This window comes from Stereum hirsutum (assembly GCF_000264905.1).
Source record: "Stereum hirsutum FP-91666 SS1 unplaced genomic scaffold STEHIscaffold_1, whole genome shotgun sequence".
In the NCBI taxonomy this organism is placed as follows: domain Eukaryota; kingdom Fungi; phylum Basidiomycota; class Agaricomycetes; order Russulales; family Stereaceae; genus Stereum; species Stereum hirsutum.
Genome location: NW_006763131.1, coordinates 3,481,596 through 3,500,397, shown reverse-complemented (window position 1 = coordinate 3,500,397; position 18,802 = coordinate 3,481,596). Strand labels below are relative to the sequence as shown.

Here is an 18,802-nt window from a genome sequence, read left to right as displayed (position 1 = left end):
TCACCGCTCGCGCGGCGTCTCCGACAAATCATGTCACTTTCATCATCTATGCCCTCGGACGACGCGATTGACGGTGCCGGTTTAGGTTAGTCCTATATTGCTGTCCGTTGATTCCATTCAAACGAAGAGTCGATGATCGAGCTTGGAATGTGGCACCCAAGACCAGACCCGTGGTCTGCCCGGATCTGAATCAGGTCCTTAGTCCTGATTCTGCTTGGTCTCGCCACTGACGGACCTCACCGCCACTACCCCGAGTATGCAATGGACGTATCTCCGAGGCCGTGGTGCCTACCATGACCACGGAGCAGACAGATTGTAGTCTTTTGCCGTTTCCCATTGGGCTCGATGCTCTCAATGACCTGTCGAGGTAGAGGGAGCCAATCGCGGAGGATGAGGGACTTGCAATTGGACTCCTCGGAGTCCTTGACCGAAAAAAGCTGACATGGTCCCAAGAGTCTTGTGCCCACGTCGCTGAGATGTGAGTGAGATTGGGTTGACGTTTCAGGGACCCAGTGCCGGATCTTGACTTTGGTGAGACTGTGGGTGGAGCCTTTTTCAATTCGATCCGCGGAGGGAAAATACGCTATGTGGATTTGAGGAAACTACTGCCAACTAGTTCACGATGTAGAGGAGTGGCAGTATACGACACATTCAGAATGTCTGTAGGTTTGAGACTGTTAGTGCAGAAGATAACACTCGGCGAGCAACGGGCTTCTTGAGTTCACTGCCAAATCCACGAAGTCTTGGATAGCTGGGCAGCAAACGGACGGATAAGGTGGTAGGTCCCCATATTCAACTCTCGTTATCTCGAATTCAGGGACATATTGCTGGCCAAGACAACAACAAACAGGTAGAATAGAGTGCGTAGTCTGAACAGACAACAGAATTAGGATCGGAAAGGGAATATCAGAAGTTGACAGCATGTTACACGCACGGTGCGAAGCCTACAACGTCCAATTATTCAAATCGACCTTTTATGACGAGTCTGAATCTGAATCGACGTCCATGACGTCCACGCCATCGTCCAAAAGCCCATCATCCATCTCCCCAACAATGAAATCCAACACATAGCTCTCCTGCACTAACCGCTCCATCCTCTTCAGATGCCGCTCCGTGTACGCGATCAAACCCTCCACCACTTCCTTCCCATCGACGCCCTGCACCTTCTTCGCGCCTTTCGCCACGGCTGACCCATCGACAGCAGCGTCATCAACGTCGACGATTGCGTTATCAAAGGTCGATGGTGCCAATGCTTTGATAACTTCCTCCGGGGAACGAAGTTTCACGATGGCGTGCAGGACTCTTTGGGCAACAGCCGAGCTACTGGCTTTCGCATTCCAGTCCCGGACGTATTTGAGGAGCTTGGCCAGCTCGGAATAGTGGAGTGTTCGGATCACCTCGTCTACAGCCTGTGAGCCTAAAATGGACCCATCTGACGAGAGATGCATGTTAAGAATCAAACCAAGGTGGTTGGTGTAGTTGCGAGATGAACAACATACCGCCTTCATTATTTTCATCGGAAGAAAGGACCTTGAAGAGGTTGTACAGCCTTCCGGGATGCGCGAGCGAAAGAGCGAGGGTGATGGCCCGATGATAATCGTTCACAGCAACGTAGTTCTGCAGTTCTTGTTCCCTGGATTACAGACTGTAAGTGATGTGTGACGGCAATGGCGCGCTACCGAGAATTTGATAGTGAACGTACTTCAGAACGCCCTCTTCTCGCTCCTTCTCTCGTGCCTCCTCTACTTCCTGGGTGCAGTCCTCCCAGAATGTGACGACAGAGTCCGCAGCACCCGAGACGATTCTGCGATTATCAGAGCTGATAGCCAGTGCCCAAACCTGGAGAAGAAGGTGATAGTTTGGATACAACGGTCAGAGAAAGCATTGGCTGTACGTCGAGGAGATCGACCTCACCTTGTCTTCATGCCCATCCAACGTCGCCACACATTCTTCCTGTCGTGTATCCCATACCTTGACCAAGCCGTCGGAAGCGCTGCTCACAAGTTGTTCTGGGCCCTGTCCATGAGTACGACCTTCTGCAGGCGGCGACAGCCAGTCGACACGAAGCACGGAGTTGCTGTGACCTTCCAAAACCCTCAAACAACTGAAGTCCTCTAGACCCCATAGCCTGATAGTCCGATCGCCACTGCCCGTGGCCAATACCCTCTCCCCCTTAGCAAACCGAACGCTCCATACGCCACGTTTGTGCCCTTTGCACGTCCCAAGAAGCTTGAGCTCGCCTCGGGCACCAGCCGATGACGACGACGAGTAAACGATAGAGAAAACTTTGGCTGTACGATCCTGGGAGCCGGAAGCGACGAGCAGATCGTTGGGCGAAACATCCAAAGCGTTGATGTCCTTATCGTGTGCCTTTTGGGTACACAGGCTTTTGCATTTTGTGGGCGATTGAGTAGAAGTGGCCGAGGTGGCGACGGAAGAAAGGTCCCACATTTTGATCGTTCGATCCTGGGAGGCCGTGAACATGAATTTCAGTTTCGGGGCCTCTTCGTCCGAGGCTGGTCCTTGTCGGGAGAATGACAGCGCACCAACGGACTCAGCATGGCCTTCGCATATAGCTACACACTCCCAACCCCAGCCGTCAGGAGCCGTTGAGGAAGATGAACGGGGAGCCCATATTCGTGCGGTACGGTCCTTGCCTCCGCTGGCGAAGACTTCTCGGCCGGGAGAAGTGGACAGGCAAAGGACGATGTCGGCGTGGCCAGAGAGGAGGCGTGCGTCGAGAGTGTGGGAAGAGTAAAGACGGATGAGGGAAGAGTTAGTCGCGAGAACGATGTGTGTGTCGTGGGAGGTCGATGGCGATGGCGCAGATGAAGGCGAATGAAGGAATGCGGCATCGATGATCTCGTCGTTGAAGCCGACGAGCTGGCGGGAGACCGTCGAAGATGATAGTGAGTGGTACAGAATATTCTGGTCGGCGTGTATGGAAATGACAGTGTTCGCGTCGGCGATGTATCTGTAATAAAAATGTCAACGATTTTGGCCGAAAGACCACCTATCGAACGCCGAACACGTACATAGCATCCACGACCTGTCTTTGTTCCTCCTGTTCTTCGGCATTGCCAGCCGAGGACGAAGCCACTGGAGCAGTGTCCTCCCCGAACCTCGCCAGTTCTTTGCCGGTTTTACCATTCCACACCTTCACCATACCTTTCTCGCCGGCGGTAAAGAATCTGATGCTGCCTTTACCACTTTCCTCTCCCGCGACTTCAGCATCCTCTGACAAAAGCCCGCATGCCTCGACCCTCTCCACGGTAGTGACCGTCTTGACCAACACCGGCTCAGATGATGCTTTCTCCTTCCCCTTACTCCCCTTCTTCACGGCCGCAGCGAGATCCCAAACAAGGACCACAGCATCTCTGCCACCAGAAACCAACCATCTCCCGTCCGAACTCACGTCCACACCCCTCGGCACGCTCACATGTCCCTCTAAAACGTGCTCTGGCTTCACCTGTTTCCCCTTCTTCATCTCCGCTGCCGTCTTACTAAGGTTCCACACCCTGACCTTCGTATCCACGGAGGCGGTCACCAGCTTCATCTCTCTCTCCTCCACGGACCCTGCGGAGATGGGATACGAAAATTTCAGAGCAGAGACGACGCCACCGTGGCCCCGAAGGACATGGGTCGTGAATCCTCGGGAAACATCCCAGACTTTGACGATTCCGTCTGCAGATCCTGAGGCGAGGTAGGTGGAGGTTGGGTCAAAGGTGCAGACGTGAACTGGTGCGTCGTGTGCGCGAGTGACCACACGTTTTGGGTTGATGGCTTTCGAGGGATCGGAGGTCGTTTTGGGGAGGTCGTATATGCGGAGGGACATGGAAGAGGTGAAAATGACGAGAGTGAGGTCGGAGGGTGATATACATAATGAAGTGATGGATTCGCCGTCCTGAAAGTATCATGACATTGGAGGTCAGTCAGAGAAAGAAGATGAGAGAGTTCGAAGAAACGCACGCCAGTAAACCGTGCAATTTGTATCCCTTGTTCAATATCGGTCAGAATAGCCTCCTCCCCCACACAAGTCACTAGCATGCGACCGTCATGACTGGCTGAGACGGCGCCACCGGTGTATAATGGAGCGATTACTCGGCCTTTTTTGAAACTAACTTGTGGAACATCAGTCAAGCAAGTGAGAAATTTGTATACAAGGCGAACGGTGACATACGCGGTTTTCAGCTTTCCACGAGACGATTGGAAAGCCATGGCAAGGTTTTGATATCCTATGGCAGTTTTCCCCACCAGAAAGTTAACAGGACGAGATACGGCGCACAGGCCGGGGGTAGCAATCAAGAGAAGTGTGGCGAGCGAAATTTCTAGCGGTGTTTGGTCTTCTTTGTACATGTGGGTGTTAGTATTTTCTTTTACACACCCGTCATTGAAAAGGAGCGCCCACACGTGTCAACTGACGTCCATATCATCCCACCGCACAGGCTCTTTAGATCAACCTTCTTGTCTATTCTAGTCACCCTCAAGGGTCACTTACTGTAGCCACAAACGATCAATGCTTGTTATTGCGCTCGACAGGTAAGGTTGAGCATAACATAGTCCCATACACATAGTCACGAATCATAGCTACACAGTAAAATGCGAACGAGACTTCAATGAGGCCAGTGTCAGAATGCACCCACGGTCTTCCCAGAGTACAACTCTCCTACTGTAAAGGCAAAAATAATAGGAGAAAAACGAAGGTCGATATCGAGTCCATTGCACGCTCGAAAAGCTTCTCCTCCAAGGGATAAACGGATCCCTAATCTTCGTCCTCCGACTCCACATCTGGAGACTTCAGATGATGCCTGTACCTGTCAATCTCTGCTTCCAGTACTCTCCTCCTCCTGATCTCCTCGTCTGCGATCCTCTCTGCCTCTCTCCGTTTCCTCGCCTCGTCCTCCAACATGTTTTCTGCCAACTTCAACTGAGCTTTTGCTCGACTGCACTCGGCGTGGGCCTGCGACAACTGGTCCGTCGCACTGATCGACATGGAGAGCGCGTCATTCGCCTGCTTCCTGAGCGTGGCCATCTCGATCCGAAGCTTGTCGATCGTGTTCTCAGGCGCGTCCGTCACGAGTCGCGACATGCTATGCGCCAACACCCGTGCGCCATGCGAGCTAGGACCGTGATTCGAAACAGGTCTAAGTTGGAAATTGGGGGGACTGGTGGGTCGGTATTGGTGATGGGGCATATCCTCCTCGCTCTCATAATCATCGTCGGTACGCCTACTAGCATCATCGAACAACATCTCGTCCTCATCCTCCGCGTAGCGCCCGCACGAGCTAGGAGGGCCCGTGTAGCCTTGGTGAGACGGCGTCCGAGCGCCTGGTAATGAGAGCGTCGCGATGGGAGGGTGATCCATACTGTGTGAGGCGACGGGCTGCGTTTGTTCGGGGAGAGGAACCTTGCGTGGACGACCGCGTTTCTTGGGGGGAGGAGCCTCCTCTCCCTCTTCGAGAGGGCGGCCGCGCTTGCGAGGACGCTTAGTCCCAGGAGGAGCATCGAGGTTGACGGTCCAATATGAACCAAACCCAGGATCGGTAACGGGGCGGGGCTGGCGCTCGAAAAGGCGGTTGAGAGACAGATGGTGGCGAACGGATTGCTAGAGTAGGCCCACCAGGTATTAAATGACGTACACGGTCGATGCAAAAAGAACAAAGGGACAGCGGCTTACCTTCCATGTGATACCTGCCGTGCGGTAGTAGGGATACTTCTCCTCCATGGCGGCATAAATCTCGCGGATAGTCAAACGTTTCTTCTTGGATCCCATAATCGCACAGCGCAGGATGACGGGCAAGGTATGCTGGGGCCTGGCATCGGTATCTGGGAGACAGGCAAGGGTATCTGGACAATCGGGGTGCTCTGGATGCTCGTGCGTTTTCTCCTCCATTGAAGGACGAGGGACGTAGTGTATGGGCTCGAACGATGCGCTCACGCTCGATGTAGAGGAATCTGGGCTTTTAGGGGCGAAGGGCGGTATTAGCATCGCGGCGTGCAGGTCACAACATGCCACAAAGGGAGATCAAAAGGGTTACGTCGCAGGGTAAGGATAAGGCTGGGCGGTGGGAGTCAACAACCGCGGGAAGATGCCTACCTTGGAATTCCCGAAGGCTGTCTGACTTCGGGATTGAGGATGGCGTCGAGGCGGGACATGGTATGAAGGAGTGAATTTCGTGGGAAGTGGGAGTGTTGGGGTGTAGGTGATCTGTCTACCACTTTCTTCTTGAGCCCATAATATAAGCGCGTTGACCTTGTGGGTCCAGCCGTCACTGAAGTGGCGAGTGCATCGAAGCAGTTATTGTGCTTATTAGATCCGACGCCCCGATCTGGGCCTGATCTCTGCACCGCACACGTCCTCTTTCGGCCACAACGCTGCACGCATCTCACAACAACGCTCCCTCACTTCACAGGGTCCAAAGCAAAGATAGTGCTTGACAAGGAATCTACAAAAAAACTTCGCTGCCATAGAAATGCTGTTCGACTAATGCACTTCACAACCCACCAGTGGCGCGCCTTAACAGCAACCCGGGTCTTTTGTGTCCATATCAGCCGCCACCGGTTTACAGGATTCGACAAGCGTACAGCTGTAGTGCTGTAATCTGGGCTTCATCGGAGAAGCATGTTCGAGTGGCTCGGACGATACCACAAAAGACACCAATACCCGCCTGTGGCAGACACTTGAAGCGCACGAGGACGAAGCTATCCTCGAATTGTCGCATGCTTCCCGAGAGCACGCATGTGACGACAGGGTTTGTCCATCGCCGCCTTCCATTCGGACATTCTCATCCCTTGGTTCTCGATGAAATTGAGACAAACAAGAGTCCTCATGCACACCCACGTACGGCAACTCTCACACGATCAAATTGTTATTCTCGCTGTAAATGGATAGCCGGGGTCAAAGAGAAGTGCAAATTGCGTGCAAAGCCCCTACACGCGTCACACAGCAGTCGTATCGTCCGTCTAACCTTACAGCGGTCGTTGAAATCCGGTTGACACGGTGTATGTGGCCATCAGTGGGCGGTCCGCTAGTCACGTAGGCCTAGAGCTAGATTCGTAGACAAGATGCAAATTCGAAGGAGTCAGCATCATCCAATGACAAAATGGACACGGCGCCACGATGCGTGTGATTATAGGGAGGGGCCGCCACCGTGCACTTACCTGCATGTTAGATTAGACCTAAGTCACTCGAGTCACCGATATTCGAGCGTCTGAGAACCTGTGAGGCCCCGTAAGATCGAAAACCTTGGAATTCGTGGAGTGGAAATGGACTATTCAAGTTCGCCACTGTGATAGGGCTATATGTGCTGGACCTGAAGGAATCGAAAGAACGCCGGGGGCCAAACATATCATCCGACATAAAAGCGACCGTCAGCGCTCGGGCCACCTCAGGTACGCGAGGGCGGAGTTGAAGGACAAGAAAGACGCACGATGTACACGAGAAGCTTTTAAGGTAGACATTGGCGATGGTGCTAGAACTCGCGATACAGTTGTCGTCCTCGGAGTACTCGCAGTGATTTTCAGCCTGGGCCGTGTAGTGTCACGGTCCTACACTACGACCTTCTCGAAGGTAGTGCCCTTGACCGTGACTACACCGTGAGAGGAACCGCCCCCGTAAAGCTTGATACCGACGGCCTTCGCGCGTAATTCATCATGGTGGCGTCAAAATGTTGTTTTACTCTACCTGGATGGATAATTGGGTTTAGAATCATAATAGGAGTTCGGCCATTTGGTTTGGCCATTTTAGACGCCCAACATGCCCGTAGAACCCTACCCAGCTCCGAGTGACCCGACAGAGGCAGAAGACGTCGGGGGCTGTTATGGAGCTGGCTGTGGACTTGAGGGCGACGCGGCCATCGTCCTTGGTCACCGTGATGTTTTTGAAGGTCATGGAGGTGATTCGTTCGCACCGGGCTAGTCCATTTTTGAGAGAGAAAGATTCGTATTGGACAGCATGGACCGACACTGCCGGCGAGTAAAGAACGTCCGGCGATCCACCTGTAACTGGATGAAAAACGTTGGAGGCGTTTAGAGTTAAGGTCAAGAAGAGTGAGATACGACAAGTTGCCGACACATATCACTGGCGTGGGTCTAGCTTGACTGGGTCGTAGTCGAACTCTGTATGGCGATGCCAGTGGGTATATTCCTGCCCAGAAATGGAGAACAATAAGACAGGAAGGTTCGAAACCATAGCATATGCACCAGCTCGAAAAAAAAACTCCATTCTAATCAACGAGTTCAGTTCAATTCCAGTCATGGAATGAACGTCGCACCCGTTGTTCCGTTCAGATCAGAATCGTAACTGTCTGTCTTACTCTCCCATCATTGAAAAAGTGCTCACGTCCCTTCCATCTCAGAGCATCTGCTGTCCAGTATATTTCGAATAGCTTACTTTATGTCGAAAGAAAGGACAGTCCAGATACCGGTCAGCAGCTTCTATCAGCGTCGTCGCAAAGTCACGGTGTCCTTCCATGAGGCTCCAGACAGAGTGCCAACGCCAGTTCCAGAAGAGCCAGTTCAATTCTGCTCAAATCAAGGAAGATGTTGTTCCAAGTGAGGCGATTTTGAGCCGTTAGCATGAGAGAGTCGGTAGAATACGCAGCTCCCGTTCGACCACCAACGGACAGAGAAAGAGAGGGAGAGAACACAATTTCGTGGGCCACATCACACTGAAGCGCCACGCGGGGCGCGTCGCCACGTGAACACGAACGCGTCCGATGTCTGAACGCCGACCTTCGGAGCGTTGCTCTTCCTCCACTCTCCTCGCTGGCATTCCGAAGATAACTGTAGCGGTTTGGTCTGTTCCCCTTTATTATTGCAGTATTCCTCGGCTCTGATACTATATTCTGTTTAGCTATGGCTACTTACGAGACGCTGCGGCTCCGCCGCCCGGATGAGAACCCAAAACCAGCAGCCCCTCCGAAGTTGCGGCATACAGGGATTCTACAGGATCAACTCCGGAGGTGGACGCGTTCTTGTGCCCTCATCTGTCTATTTCTAAACTCGATACTTTAGAACTGCACGACCACCATGGTGTCCGAGCTTTTCGCTCGCTATCCGCATCCTCCTGCTCATCAGAGTAAGCGCAGCCATGTGGGGCAACATTCAGGATTGTGACGAAGGTACGGATGCCTCTGTTTATCCCAAATACCACGTCTGTAATAGTCCCCTCCAGTTTTCAATTTCTGGGAGCCTCTGCATTATCTGGACAGGGGTTACGGCTTTCAGACATGGGAAACATCACCTGCATACGCCATTCGGAGTTGGGCATACATCATTCTGCACTACGTCCCTGCGAGAGTCCTAAATGTAGTTATCCATGAGACAGGCAAGGTGCGTAACGCGTTTGTTTATATCGTTTATTCTGATCTCATAATGTTTTCGCAGAGACCGGCATTCTTCGCCGTCCGAACCTTCCTAGCTGTCATTTCGAGCGTGTGCGAAGCCAGCTTATACAACACAGTCAAGGAGAAGATCAACAACCGCGTAGCTCGTTATTTGTTGTTTATGATGGCTACTAGCGCTGGCATGTGGAACGCATCGATAGGTATGTGTCTCACGTATACTCTACATTCCTGTTATTTCATGTTAACCCACACACTAGCCTTTCTGCCATCGTCCTTCGCCATGTACGCCGTCACGCTGGCTTGCTCCTATGCGTTCGTCCCATCGAATCAGGCGGATGGCAAACGCACACTTGCCGCCACACTTCTGTTTGCTACCGGAGCCATCGTAGGGTGGCCTTTTGCGCTAGCTGTCGCCATTCCGTTTGTTCTTGAAGAGCTCTTCTTATATGCAGGCGATCGTGTTCGCGCCGACCAGTACGGCTCCTGGATCGTCAACCGGTGGACAAGACTTTTACTTTGCGGCGCGGCTGCTGCCCAGGTTGCTGTAAGTCTCAAAGCATCACGTCAAATCAACGTTCTAATGGTATGTTTGCAGGTTCCTGTTATCGTCATCGACACGTTCTTCTACGGAAAAATTGTCGCAGTGCCTTGGAATATCGTCAAGTACAACGTCTTCCCTGATGCTGCTCGTGGTCCCGAACTTTACGGAACCGAACCTTGGACCTTTTATGTTTTGAACCTTCTGCTAAACTTCAATATTCTGCTCCCGCTGGCTCTCCTCTCTCTACCTGCCCTCTTCGTGACTTCTCGCATCGATCGTCGCCGGTTGGGCTTTCAACAGAGCGGACCCGAAAATTCGTCGCCTTTCACGGTCCTGGCTTTCAGATTAATGCCTATGTACATCTGGATGGTCATCCTGAATATTCAGCCGCACAAGGAGGAGAGGTTCATGTTCCCCGTATATCCGTTGATATGCTTCAATGCTGCCGTATCAGTGTATTTGATGAGGGGTTGGTTAGAAGTGGCGTTCGTCAAGATCACGAAATCTCCGTATAGGGTAAGCATGTCTCCTGCTACATTCGAATGAACACTTTGACTGAACTCTGCTACATCCGTTACATAGGCCTCGAAGACCTCCATATTCCGTCTTTCGACGTTGTCAGTTATCGTGTTTACGGCCATAATCTCCCTCGCTCGTATCCTTGCCCTTTGGAAGTACTACCATACTCCTATGACCATCGTCTATCACTTCGAGCACGAGGAGATCCCTCACCTTCTCAACACCACGAACCTCCTTCCCCAACCACTTCTACCCCCTCTTCACATGCGATCTCCAGAAGAAATTAGAAGAGCTGAGACGTCTCGTGAGGAAGAACGGCCGCCTATCGATCTGGGACCGATCAAGGAGTTCGATTTAAGACTTTGCGTTGGAAAGGAGTGGTATCGGTTCCCTGGTCACTATCTCGTTCCGGATGGTGTGAGGGTAGACTGGATCAAGAGCGAGTTCGATGGACAGTTGCCCGCTCACTTCACGGTAACGGAAGGTGGCTTCTTTGACCGAGCTCGTGGCACCAGCGTTGTGCCTCCAGGGTTGAACGATCTGAACAAGGAAGAACATATGCATTACGTAGGTGCCGATTCAAACTATACCGCTTGCTTTACTCATCAAGTGTCACTCTAGGTCAACGCCTCAACTTGCGACTATCTTATCGACCTCGATTACCCTCACGATCCAATCACCTCCTTGTACGAACCACGGTACGCTGTCGACGAGAAGACCTGGGACCGCGTCTCGTGTCTTCCCTTCCTCGACGCCCGTCATTCGTCGTTGTTGACCAGGACGTTGTGGCTTCCCGGAGAGAACTGGCAAAAGATGAACAAGTTTGGCGATTATTGCTTGTTGAGGAATAGGGAAAGAGTGGAGAAGAAGATCAAGGAGTTGACTAGGGCACGCGCTGCCTGAGAAGTACTTTAATAACTAAAAGGACGCTATACCATCCCATTAATTATTAGCCGTAATTATGATAGAGCTCGGTGTTCTCGTCTTGCCACAAAAGAAATACTCGAGAGTAGAAAGAGCGAGTGGCTCTATGGAGGTGACGGCGGGGCCGCCGGCTCCGGAAGGAAGGACAAAGTGTGGCGTTGACGCGTTGTTGACGCGCCGCGGCTTCGAATGCCAACATCGACTTGACCACATCCTATACAGTGTAGTATACACCTGTCTTCACTACCGTTTCTACACACATCTCTATCCTACTCACAATGTGTACTAGCTTGCCTTCCTCTCATTCGTTACCCAACTTCGACTCGGTCCTCTGTGCTCTCAACACACTTTCTCCACCTTCACCGGATATCAACATTCGTGACCTCGCAACACTCTGCAGCTCGGGCGAAATACCCATCTTTCTTCACTCTGGGGTCAAGGTCTCTCTCAGCTTTGGCTCGGTGAACTCACTTTGCTCGCTCGCATCTTTTGGCTCGAAACATCAATTGCAGTGGGAACGGGAGACTAGACCTAGCACGCCGGGAACTGCTGGGACGGGTGGGACATTTGGTAGGCCTGGAGGAGTTTTAAGACAGGGGGAAGTAGAGCATATAGAGGACTCTAGACGTAACTCTTCCCATGGAGTGCTCGACACTGGCTACTCAGCGGGAAACCTGGAGAAGGCAGGCTCTAGGACTATGGACAGTACTACAGATGTCGAAGATCTGCCTATACCATCTCCAAGACCTAGCTCCCCTCGTCGACAGTCACTTTGTCCCTCAGCGCGGAGTATCGGAAGCCTCGAAACATACCCTTCATTCTGCGAGCGTATCATGGCGAGCGGGTCGCTGGAAGGGATTCTATCTTCGCGAACAGATGCGCCTCTCATAACGCCTCCGCCCTCAAGCCTCACTTTTCCAACACCAGGGTTGACTCCTCTGTCAGAAGATATCTTGGATTACAACATACCTACCTCCGACAGCTATGTCTCTCAGCATATGCCTCTCAGGTCTCGACTGCGTTCTTCGTTGAACAAGAAGCTACACCGTGTGACTACTCCTGGCGTCGTTCCCTCTAACACGGGTCAGCACGCCCCATCTGAAGCTCAGCCTCTCTCGCCTCCACCTATACCTCGAGCTTCCAGTCCTATCGTATCTCCGAAAGCGAAGTGGCGAGGCCGCCCGCGAGGAGGTTCTAATGCCACTGTCGCATCTGTGCAATCCGCCCTGTCCTCTGTCTCTGCTAGTCAAAGCCCTCGTCGAGGTCTATCTCAAGCTCCGCCCGTTCCTGCAGCGCCTATAGTCGACAAGTCAGGCTCGCATCGACAGTCTCTTCCGGTATCTTTGGGCTGGCTCAAGGAGACTGTTATCGAGCTGACTTTCGATCAAGAAGGTTACCGCGCTGCTCGACCGTCGTTCCGACTGGCAGGGTACTCTGGGCCTCGAGATGCGGACGATGATGTGGCGTTCAGCATGAGCCACCATCTTTGCTCAGGCCAAGCGGACTTCATGCCACTCAAACGAGAGGTCTTCGCCTTTCATCATGCGGCGCTAGAACCTGCTCCTATTCTGCGCAGGCTGACCATGAAAGGCGACGACAGCCACGACTATATCTCCAAGCAGGCAACGCTCACTTTGAAGGCGAACGGAGTGTACACCGTCCATGGCACCGAATCATCTCACTCGCATTCTCCCTTCCACTTTGATCTATCCGAACGCGATCCCACCAGTGCTCTCGAGTCTCAAACGACGCTGAATTGGAAACTGGACTATTTCGTCGGCGACAAACGTACCGACAAAGGCAAGCTTGTTCCCGGAGAGAAGACCTTCACGCCACTCCTGTTCTCTTGTTCGCCCGGACTATTACATGCCTCGCACAAGAAGAAGATAGGATTCAAGCGCATGATCAAGAAGAGCCTGGTGGCCAAGTTGACCGCGGAGCGCGTCGAAGTCCCAGCACCACCTCCCGTACCGGCTTCGCCGCATCGTCGTCTCTCAGCTCAAAGGCCACCCTCTGTTCCCGATGGACTCCCTACGATCCTGAAGAGGAAGAGTTTCTTGATGGGTCATAGGAGAGCAAAGTCGCAGGCCACCACCAAGGTGGCTTCCGGGGGGCTGGAGAAGGACCTCGCTTTGATCAGGTCCCCAGAGATGAAGCCCACGACCTCCTGGGACGCGAACATGTTCATTCAAGCTCAATCTACACTCAAGAGACTCTCAGCCAATCAACCTGTCATGACCTCCTATTCGCGTTCCCGGTCTTCCAGCTGTTCCTCGAGAGCACAATCTCATCCTCGCCACCCGGTGAGCCGTCTCGTGGCGGCGACGCCTGGCACTCTGGAGAAGCACATCGTTCCGAAATCTATGCTCGCATCGATGTTTTCGAACGATTCTTCTTCTGGTCCTTCGGAGGGGTCTTCGCGGCCGACATCGAAGGATGGAGCGGGTCCGGTTGAGTATACGGATGGGACTGCGCCTAGGGTGCCACTTAGTCCGCCGAAGTATCGCGCACGGAGGATGACGCTGAGCAAGTGATTAGAGGAAGGGGTTTGGATGCATTTTTTTCTCAGGGCGGGATATACATGTTTTCGTGTGAAGGAAGTGGTTGAGTACGTTATCATACTAGCATACTTTTATTGGCATCTGTGGCATAGTGCGAAGAAACATGTCACACTTTTGACCGTTCCCAATGTCGAGGTCAGGATGAATGTAATACGAACACACAGTACTCTATCGAACGACTTTCTTCTTCGTCTTCTTTTGATCCCGGGCCCAAGTTTGTGGAGGGCACCCCACGATCTTCTTGAACAACCGATTCAAATGCCACATGCTAACCCCAATTTCCTCAGCGACCTTCTTCACCGTAACTCTACTATCCCCTGCTCCGACCTCCCTCATTCTTCCGCCATCACTACTGGTCGGCGCCTCTCTGAGAAGTGCAACCTTCAGTTTATCCACGATCTCCTCTTGCCTTTTGACCGTAGGATCTGCTCCACCTTCCGGATCGCACCTCTTACATGGCCGACATCCCAGAGCATGAGCTTGTAGAGGCGTAAGCACGAACGCGACGTTATCCCGGGAGGGTCGCCTGGAGGGGCATGTTGGACGACAGAATATGGAAGTGGAGAGTACGCAGTAGAGGAAGTGGTTATTTGCGAGATGGTCGCGGGAGAGGACTGCAGCCCACCGGGCATCTTCTGTCGAGAAACTGGATGGTTCTGCCTCGAGATCTGTAGAATTTGATGATGAGGGGGTGGCATGGGAAGGGGGGAGATTGGACAGGCTTGATGTGGAAGTCGTCAACGTCAAAGAATCGTAGGATGTGACGGTTTCGAGGTACGATGAAGAGGCGATAGGGTGTATCTGTTGCTCTGTCTCGAACCAATCAGGAGTGAACAAAGATGTGATGTCTGCAAAATTGCGTCATGCAAGTGGTCGGTCGTCAGTGAGAGTTTGAGACATTGAACATCGCATCATACTCACCAGGTGTTTGCGACGGTAGAATTGGGGCGAGTTCCCATCCACTTGTATTCGGGAATGATTCAACATCCTGGCTAAGCGATGAAGTGTTGCGTGAGGGTCCATCGATAGGGACAGAATCCAGAGATTCGGACGAGAGGTATGCCAAGAGGAGCTTCTCTGTATCAACGTTCGAGTTGTCTTCGGGATGAACCTGTGACGATCTTGTGAGCCAGCTCTGCTTGGAGAAGCGACTATTAGTGTGGTGGCGGTAGATTGTATGGCAGCACGCACCTCATTATCGACGCCGAAGTCAGTACTAGGACCAGGGTTTACACCTTCCAGGAATAAGGAATCTAATGCCTCGACATCGGTTGATGTACGCCACAAGATGTCCTCGAAAAGTGTGTCTCCAAACTCGGGAGTCGTACAAGGTGAGGTCATGGCTTGACAGAACAGAGTGACAATTGGTTTGAGCGACTCTAGCCTGAGGGAGCTCCGAGTTCGAGTCAGGAGGCTAACGCGTCTAATGTTCGACCAATAGATTCCGTGGGCTATGAGACCGGGATACCAAGTGGGAAAAGCACTAGAGCACAGTATCACTACCGAGGATGATGAGAACTGTCCACATTATTCGGCTCTCTTGCTCTGCGCCGTTTCTTGAACGTCGTGGTTCATTTACCGTAGCCAAGCTTGCCAGGGACGAGCGGAGCTGACGTGGCGCCAGCCTGCCGGTGCTGTAAGTTTGCGCGCAAAGCCCGTAAGGGGTTGTGAAACTTACGCGACATGGTCTTCATGCTGCTTTGCGCGCAAATGCCCTTAGCGAGAGGTTTGCTCGCAAAGTATACCCCAGGCTCTTGTAGGTGTCCGACCAATATATATATATATATCGGTAGGTGAACCATGAACAAACCAAAATACCTACCCCGGACCTGTCTCCTCGACTCACTCGTAAAACCTTCTACCAAATCATGTCTGATTCTGACTTCACCTCTCATACCACTATCTCGCCCGCTATCCTCTACTGGGGCACGCCCGTCGCCCTGATCTCCACCACAAACCCCGACTACACCCCAAACCTCGCCCCCATCTCCTCCATATTCTGGCTCGGCCACCGCTGCATCATCGGTCTCGAAACCATATCCCAAACGACCAAAAACATCCTGCGCACATCCCAATGCGTAATCAACCTCCCCGACGACACCATGTCTTCTTCCATCAACGCGCTTGCTCGCACTACGGGCACGCCCGACGTTCCAGCCGGAAAAGCGGACAGAGGCTACAGATACGTGAAGGATAAATTCGGTGTGGCAGGGTTGACAGAGGCGAAGTCGGACCTCATTGAGCCGCCGAGGGTGAAGGAGTGTCCGGTACAGATGGAGGGTGATGTGGTGAAGAGTTTCGGGTTGATGGAGGATATGGATACGGATGCGCTGAGGATGTCCATCACGGTGTTCGAGGTCAAGATCCTTAGGGTGCATGTGTGGAAGGGACTTGTCTCGAAGGAACACGCGAACAGAATCGACGCGGACAAGTGGCGACCTATGATTATGAGCTTCTCGAGGCTGTATGGATTGAAGGATGGAGAGCTGGAGCATTCGGTGTTGGCGGAGATCGATGAGGAGAAGTATAGGGTTGGTGATTTATAGGCGTGTCTTCATACACTTCTTCGATGACGGGTTGAATAATGTTGGTAAAAGGGGACGTGGACGAAAATGGGCCGCGTGGGATGCATACTCTGATACCATGATAGATAATTTACACAGGACGATGATTGAATCGAGAGCGTATGCGTGTGTAGATGCGAGCGTCTATAGTGAGCGATGCTAATAAGAATAGCCTGTCCCTAGATGTCCATAGGATGAATTCACTTCTTCGCTTTCTGCTTTCCCTCCTCTTTGGTGTCTTTCGCAAGCTCGCGAGCCTTCTGGCCCTTCTCTTCTAGAACCTTAAGTACCTCCTCCCACGTTTCCTTCGCCAGCTTGGCGGCATCGTCGCCCTTGTCTTTCGACAGCTCGAGGAGAGCTTTGGCGTTGGGGGCTTTCTCGAGCATCTGCACGGTGCACAGCGTATTCTTGAGTGAGCTACCAAATAATGCGATGAGATAAGACAACAGACGTACTTTCTCACCACCTGGCAATGATTTCACATAACCCTCGACCGAGTCCCAGCTCAGCTTGCCCATAATCCCACCACTCATACTTCCCACCTTCTTCTGTGCCTCCTCTGCCTTCTGCAACACGAGTTCCTTCAGCTTCTGCACTTTATCCTTCCTTTGCTTCTCATCCTTCACTTCCGCAATTTCCTTCGCCTTCTCCATCACGTCGCCCAAACCACCGCCGCTGGTGGAAAGAGCACTCGCGCCGAGAGCGAGGAAGGCGGACTTCTTCTCGTCGAGGATTTGGCGGATGTCCGGGAGCTTGTCGAGGTAGGGTGCGGATGAGATGGCCTTGTCCCATGCTTCTTGGGCGGCGGGTTCCGCCATTTGACGAACTTGGTCGGTTTTTTTGCGGATGAGGTTGGCGAGGTCGGTCAGATTATCGGCGTTAGGTCCCTGGCTGACGACGCTCTTGACCTATTAAACAAAGCCACAATTAGTCAGTCGACCGTTTGTAGGAGATGCAGACTGGACCCACCTTATTCGACACTTCGTCCAAAGCCTTCTTAGCCTCCGGACCTCGGCTCTCCACCAACCCCTTCAACTGCTCATACCCACCACCCAATTTCTCCTTGACCTGCGGATTCTTCTCTAACACCTCATCCACCGCACTCCCACCCGCCTTTTTACCCAGTTCATACAACTCCGCCGTCTTCCTCCTCAACACGTCCAACACCTTGAACGCCGCATCCGGTCCCACGTCCGCCAGGTTCCCACTCTTACTCTTGCTCTCATTCACGATCTTCTGAATCTCATCGTACGCTCCCTGAGTGATCTCGCGGGCTTCATCCGCATGGTCCGCGGCGATTTTGTCCAGCGAATCGAAAGTACTGTCGACGTAGGAGGAAAGGCCGGGCACGACGGCGACGTACGAGCGCGCTACGTTGCGGAGGTAACGAAGGGCTTCGTTCGGCTTTTGGACCATGGGGCTGTCGGAGGAGAACTTTTCGGATACTGTCGTGGCTAGTTGGTCTTTGGTTTGTTGGAAGTAGATCTTTGCGGATTTGGCTGCCTGGACAGTCTTGCGGAGGTCAGAGAAATGGTAGATAGTATAACCTGTAGCGACGGAGGTAAGATAAATCGAGCTGTTGTTAGAGCTATGTTCATCGAAGAGCGAGTGAGTAAGGGGTGGTGATGGGGAGAATGTCTACCTGCTACGAGAACAGTCACACCGCCGGCGACGCCAGATGCGACATGGGAGGCTCCACTTGGGGATGACCCTGTCGAGGAAGACGATGAGGACGACGACTGGAAACGGGCGCCTGAGGGTCGAGAACGCGGTGTACGCCTTGCGGCAGCGCGAACAGCGGCAGGCGACGCGAGACCTCCAGAGCGAGGCAGCCTCAGAACACAGGTCGAGGTGAGCATGATGAATCAAGCAAGTAGTTCAAAGTCTTTTGTCTGGTGGGTTCAGAACAAGTACGAGGGGAATTTGCGCAGGCGAGCGTCAAACGAGCGGTATTTATCCAGCCTTGGGAGGTGATACTTAGACGCGGTGACGTAGGAAGAGTTCCATAAATGTATGTCGGCGAGTTGAATGCAGTCGATTGCCAGACCGAGCGCGTCATGAGCGGGGGTTGGCGTGACGTATGTAGCTTGGTCCGAGAAATTGCAGCAGCTGGGAGCAACGGTCTTGGAAAAAGCCATGAGTATATATGACCAGAAAATCATTGGAGATTTCAGAGAGGGATGGGTCGGAGGTGAAGCTGAGGACGGTCGAAGATGAAGGTGGCGGATTTAGCCGACATGGATGTTACAACGCCACACATTCTGGTGCTGTGGCTCAGAGCCAAGCGCTTGGAATCCACCCTGTCCACCCACCAGGCTCACGCTCGGCCCTTCTTTTTTTTTTTTT

At 52.7% G+C, this 18,802-nt stretch overlaps 7 protein-coding genes across 7 annotated transcripts; 3 read left to right on the top strand and 4 right to left on the bottom strand.

Annotated features, from left to right (window-relative positions):
- Positions 1-832: 832 nt before the first annotated feature.
- Positions 833-4,218, bottom strand: STEHIDRAFT_165069 (WD40 repeat-like protein; the record flags this gene model as incomplete). Its single annotated transcript, XM_007299073.1, has 7 exons — positions 833-1,432; positions 1,500-1,633; positions 1,703-1,839; positions 1,915-2,974; positions 3,036-3,904; positions 3,970-4,117; positions 4,181-4,218. 7 exons carry the CDS (start codon positions 4,216-4,218, stop codon positions 975-977), a joined length of 2,844 nt encoding a protein of 947 aa, XP_007299135.1. The 3' UTR covers positions 833-974.
- Positions 4,219-4,509: 291 nt separating this feature from the next.
- On the bottom strand, positions 4,510-6,197 carry STEHIDRAFT_165068 (uncharacterized protein). Its single transcript, XM_007299072.1, has 3 exons — positions 6,098-6,197; positions 5,678-5,960; positions 4,510-5,605 (listed from the first exon to the last, which is right to left on the bottom strand). The coding sequence occupies exons 1-3, from the start codon at positions 6,154-6,156 to the stop codon at positions 4,763-4,765; spliced, it is 1,185 nt and encodes a 394-aa protein (XP_007299134.1). The 5' UTR covers positions 6,157-6,197; the 3' UTR covers positions 4,510-4,762.
- A 2,578-nt stretch (positions 6,198-8,775) lies between these two features.
- Positions 8,776-11,397, top strand: STEHIDRAFT_71964 (asparagine-linked glycosylation 9 protein). The gene is made up of 9 exons (XM_007298139.1): positions 8,776-8,797; positions 8,855-8,963; positions 9,016-9,122; positions 9,176-9,333; positions 9,388-9,547; positions 9,605-9,891; positions 9,943-10,404; positions 10,471-10,974; positions 11,029-11,397. Exons 2-9 carry the CDS (start codon positions 8,857-8,859, stop codon positions 11,308-11,310), a joined length of 2,067 nt encoding a protein of 688 aa, XP_007298201.1. The 5' UTR covers positions 8,776-8,797; positions 8,855-8,856; the 3' UTR covers positions 11,311-11,397.
- A 1,307-nt stretch (positions 11,398-12,704) lies between these two features.
- Positions 12,705-12,947, top strand: STEHIDRAFT_40525 (uncharacterized protein; the record flags this gene model as incomplete). Its single annotated transcript, XM_007297871.1, has 1 exon — positions 12,705-12,947. A coding segment is annotated over one exon (243 nt), but the record flags the coding sequence as incomplete, so codon positions are not given.
- A 1,113-nt stretch (positions 12,948-14,060) lies between these two features.
- On the bottom strand, positions 14,061-15,233 carry STEHIDRAFT_152168 (uncharacterized protein; the record flags this gene model as incomplete). The annotated part of the gene is made up of 3 exons (XM_007299071.1): positions 14,061-14,740; positions 14,814-15,003; positions 15,084-15,233. The coding sequence occupies 3 exons, from the start codon at positions 15,231-15,233 to the stop codon at positions 14,061-14,063; spliced, it is 1,020 nt and encodes a 339-aa protein (XP_007299133.1).
- Positions 15,234-15,760: 527 nt separating this feature from the next.
- STEHIDRAFT_90194 (uncharacterized protein) lies at positions 15,761-16,438 on the top strand (the record flags this gene model as incomplete). Its single annotated transcript, XM_007298295.1, has 1 exon — positions 15,761-16,438. The coding sequence occupies one exon, from the start codon at positions 15,761-15,763 to the stop codon at positions 16,436-16,438; it is 678 nt and encodes a 225-aa protein (XP_007298357.1).
- A 218-nt stretch (positions 16,439-16,656) lies between these two features.
- STEHIDRAFT_136576 (uncharacterized protein) lies at positions 16,657-18,526 on the bottom strand (the record flags this gene model as incomplete). The annotated part of the gene is made up of 4 exons (XM_007299070.1): positions 18,099-18,526; positions 17,426-18,003; positions 16,912-17,364; positions 16,657-16,842 (listed from the first exon to the last, which is right to left on the bottom strand). Exons 1-4 carry the CDS (start codon positions 18,313-18,315, stop codon positions 16,657-16,659), a joined length of 1,434 nt encoding a protein of 477 aa, XP_007299132.1. The 5' UTR covers positions 18,316-18,526.
- Between the last annotated feature and the right edge of the window lie 276 nt (positions 18,527-18,802).

Bases quoted from the DNA above. Each gene is read 5' to 3' on its own strand.
- STEHIDRAFT_165068 (XM_007299072.1), bottom strand. From the start codon at position 6,156: ATGTCCCGCCTCGACGCCATCCTCAATCCCGAAGTCAGACAGCCTTCG. The intron at 5,961-6,097 runs GTAGGCATCTTC...CGCCCCTAAAAG, and splicing joins CAGCCTTCGGGAATTCCAAG to CCCAGATTCCTCTACATCGA. The intron at 5,606-5,677 runs GTAAGCCGCTGT...GGCCTACTCTAG, and splicing joins CGGCAGGTATCACATGGAAG to CAATCCGTTCGCCACCATCT.
- STEHIDRAFT_71964 (XM_007298139.1), top strand. From the start codon at position 8,857: ATGGCTACTTACGAGACGCTGCGGCTCCGCCGCCCGGATGAGAACCCA. The intron at 9,123-9,175 runs GTACGGATGCCT...AGTCCCCTCCAG, and splicing joins CATTCAGGATTGTGACGAAG to TTTTCAATTTCTGGGAGCCT. The intron at 10,405-10,470 runs GTAAGCATGTCT...TCCGTTACATAG, and splicing joins TCACGAAATCTCCGTATAGG to GCCTCGAAGACCTCCATATT.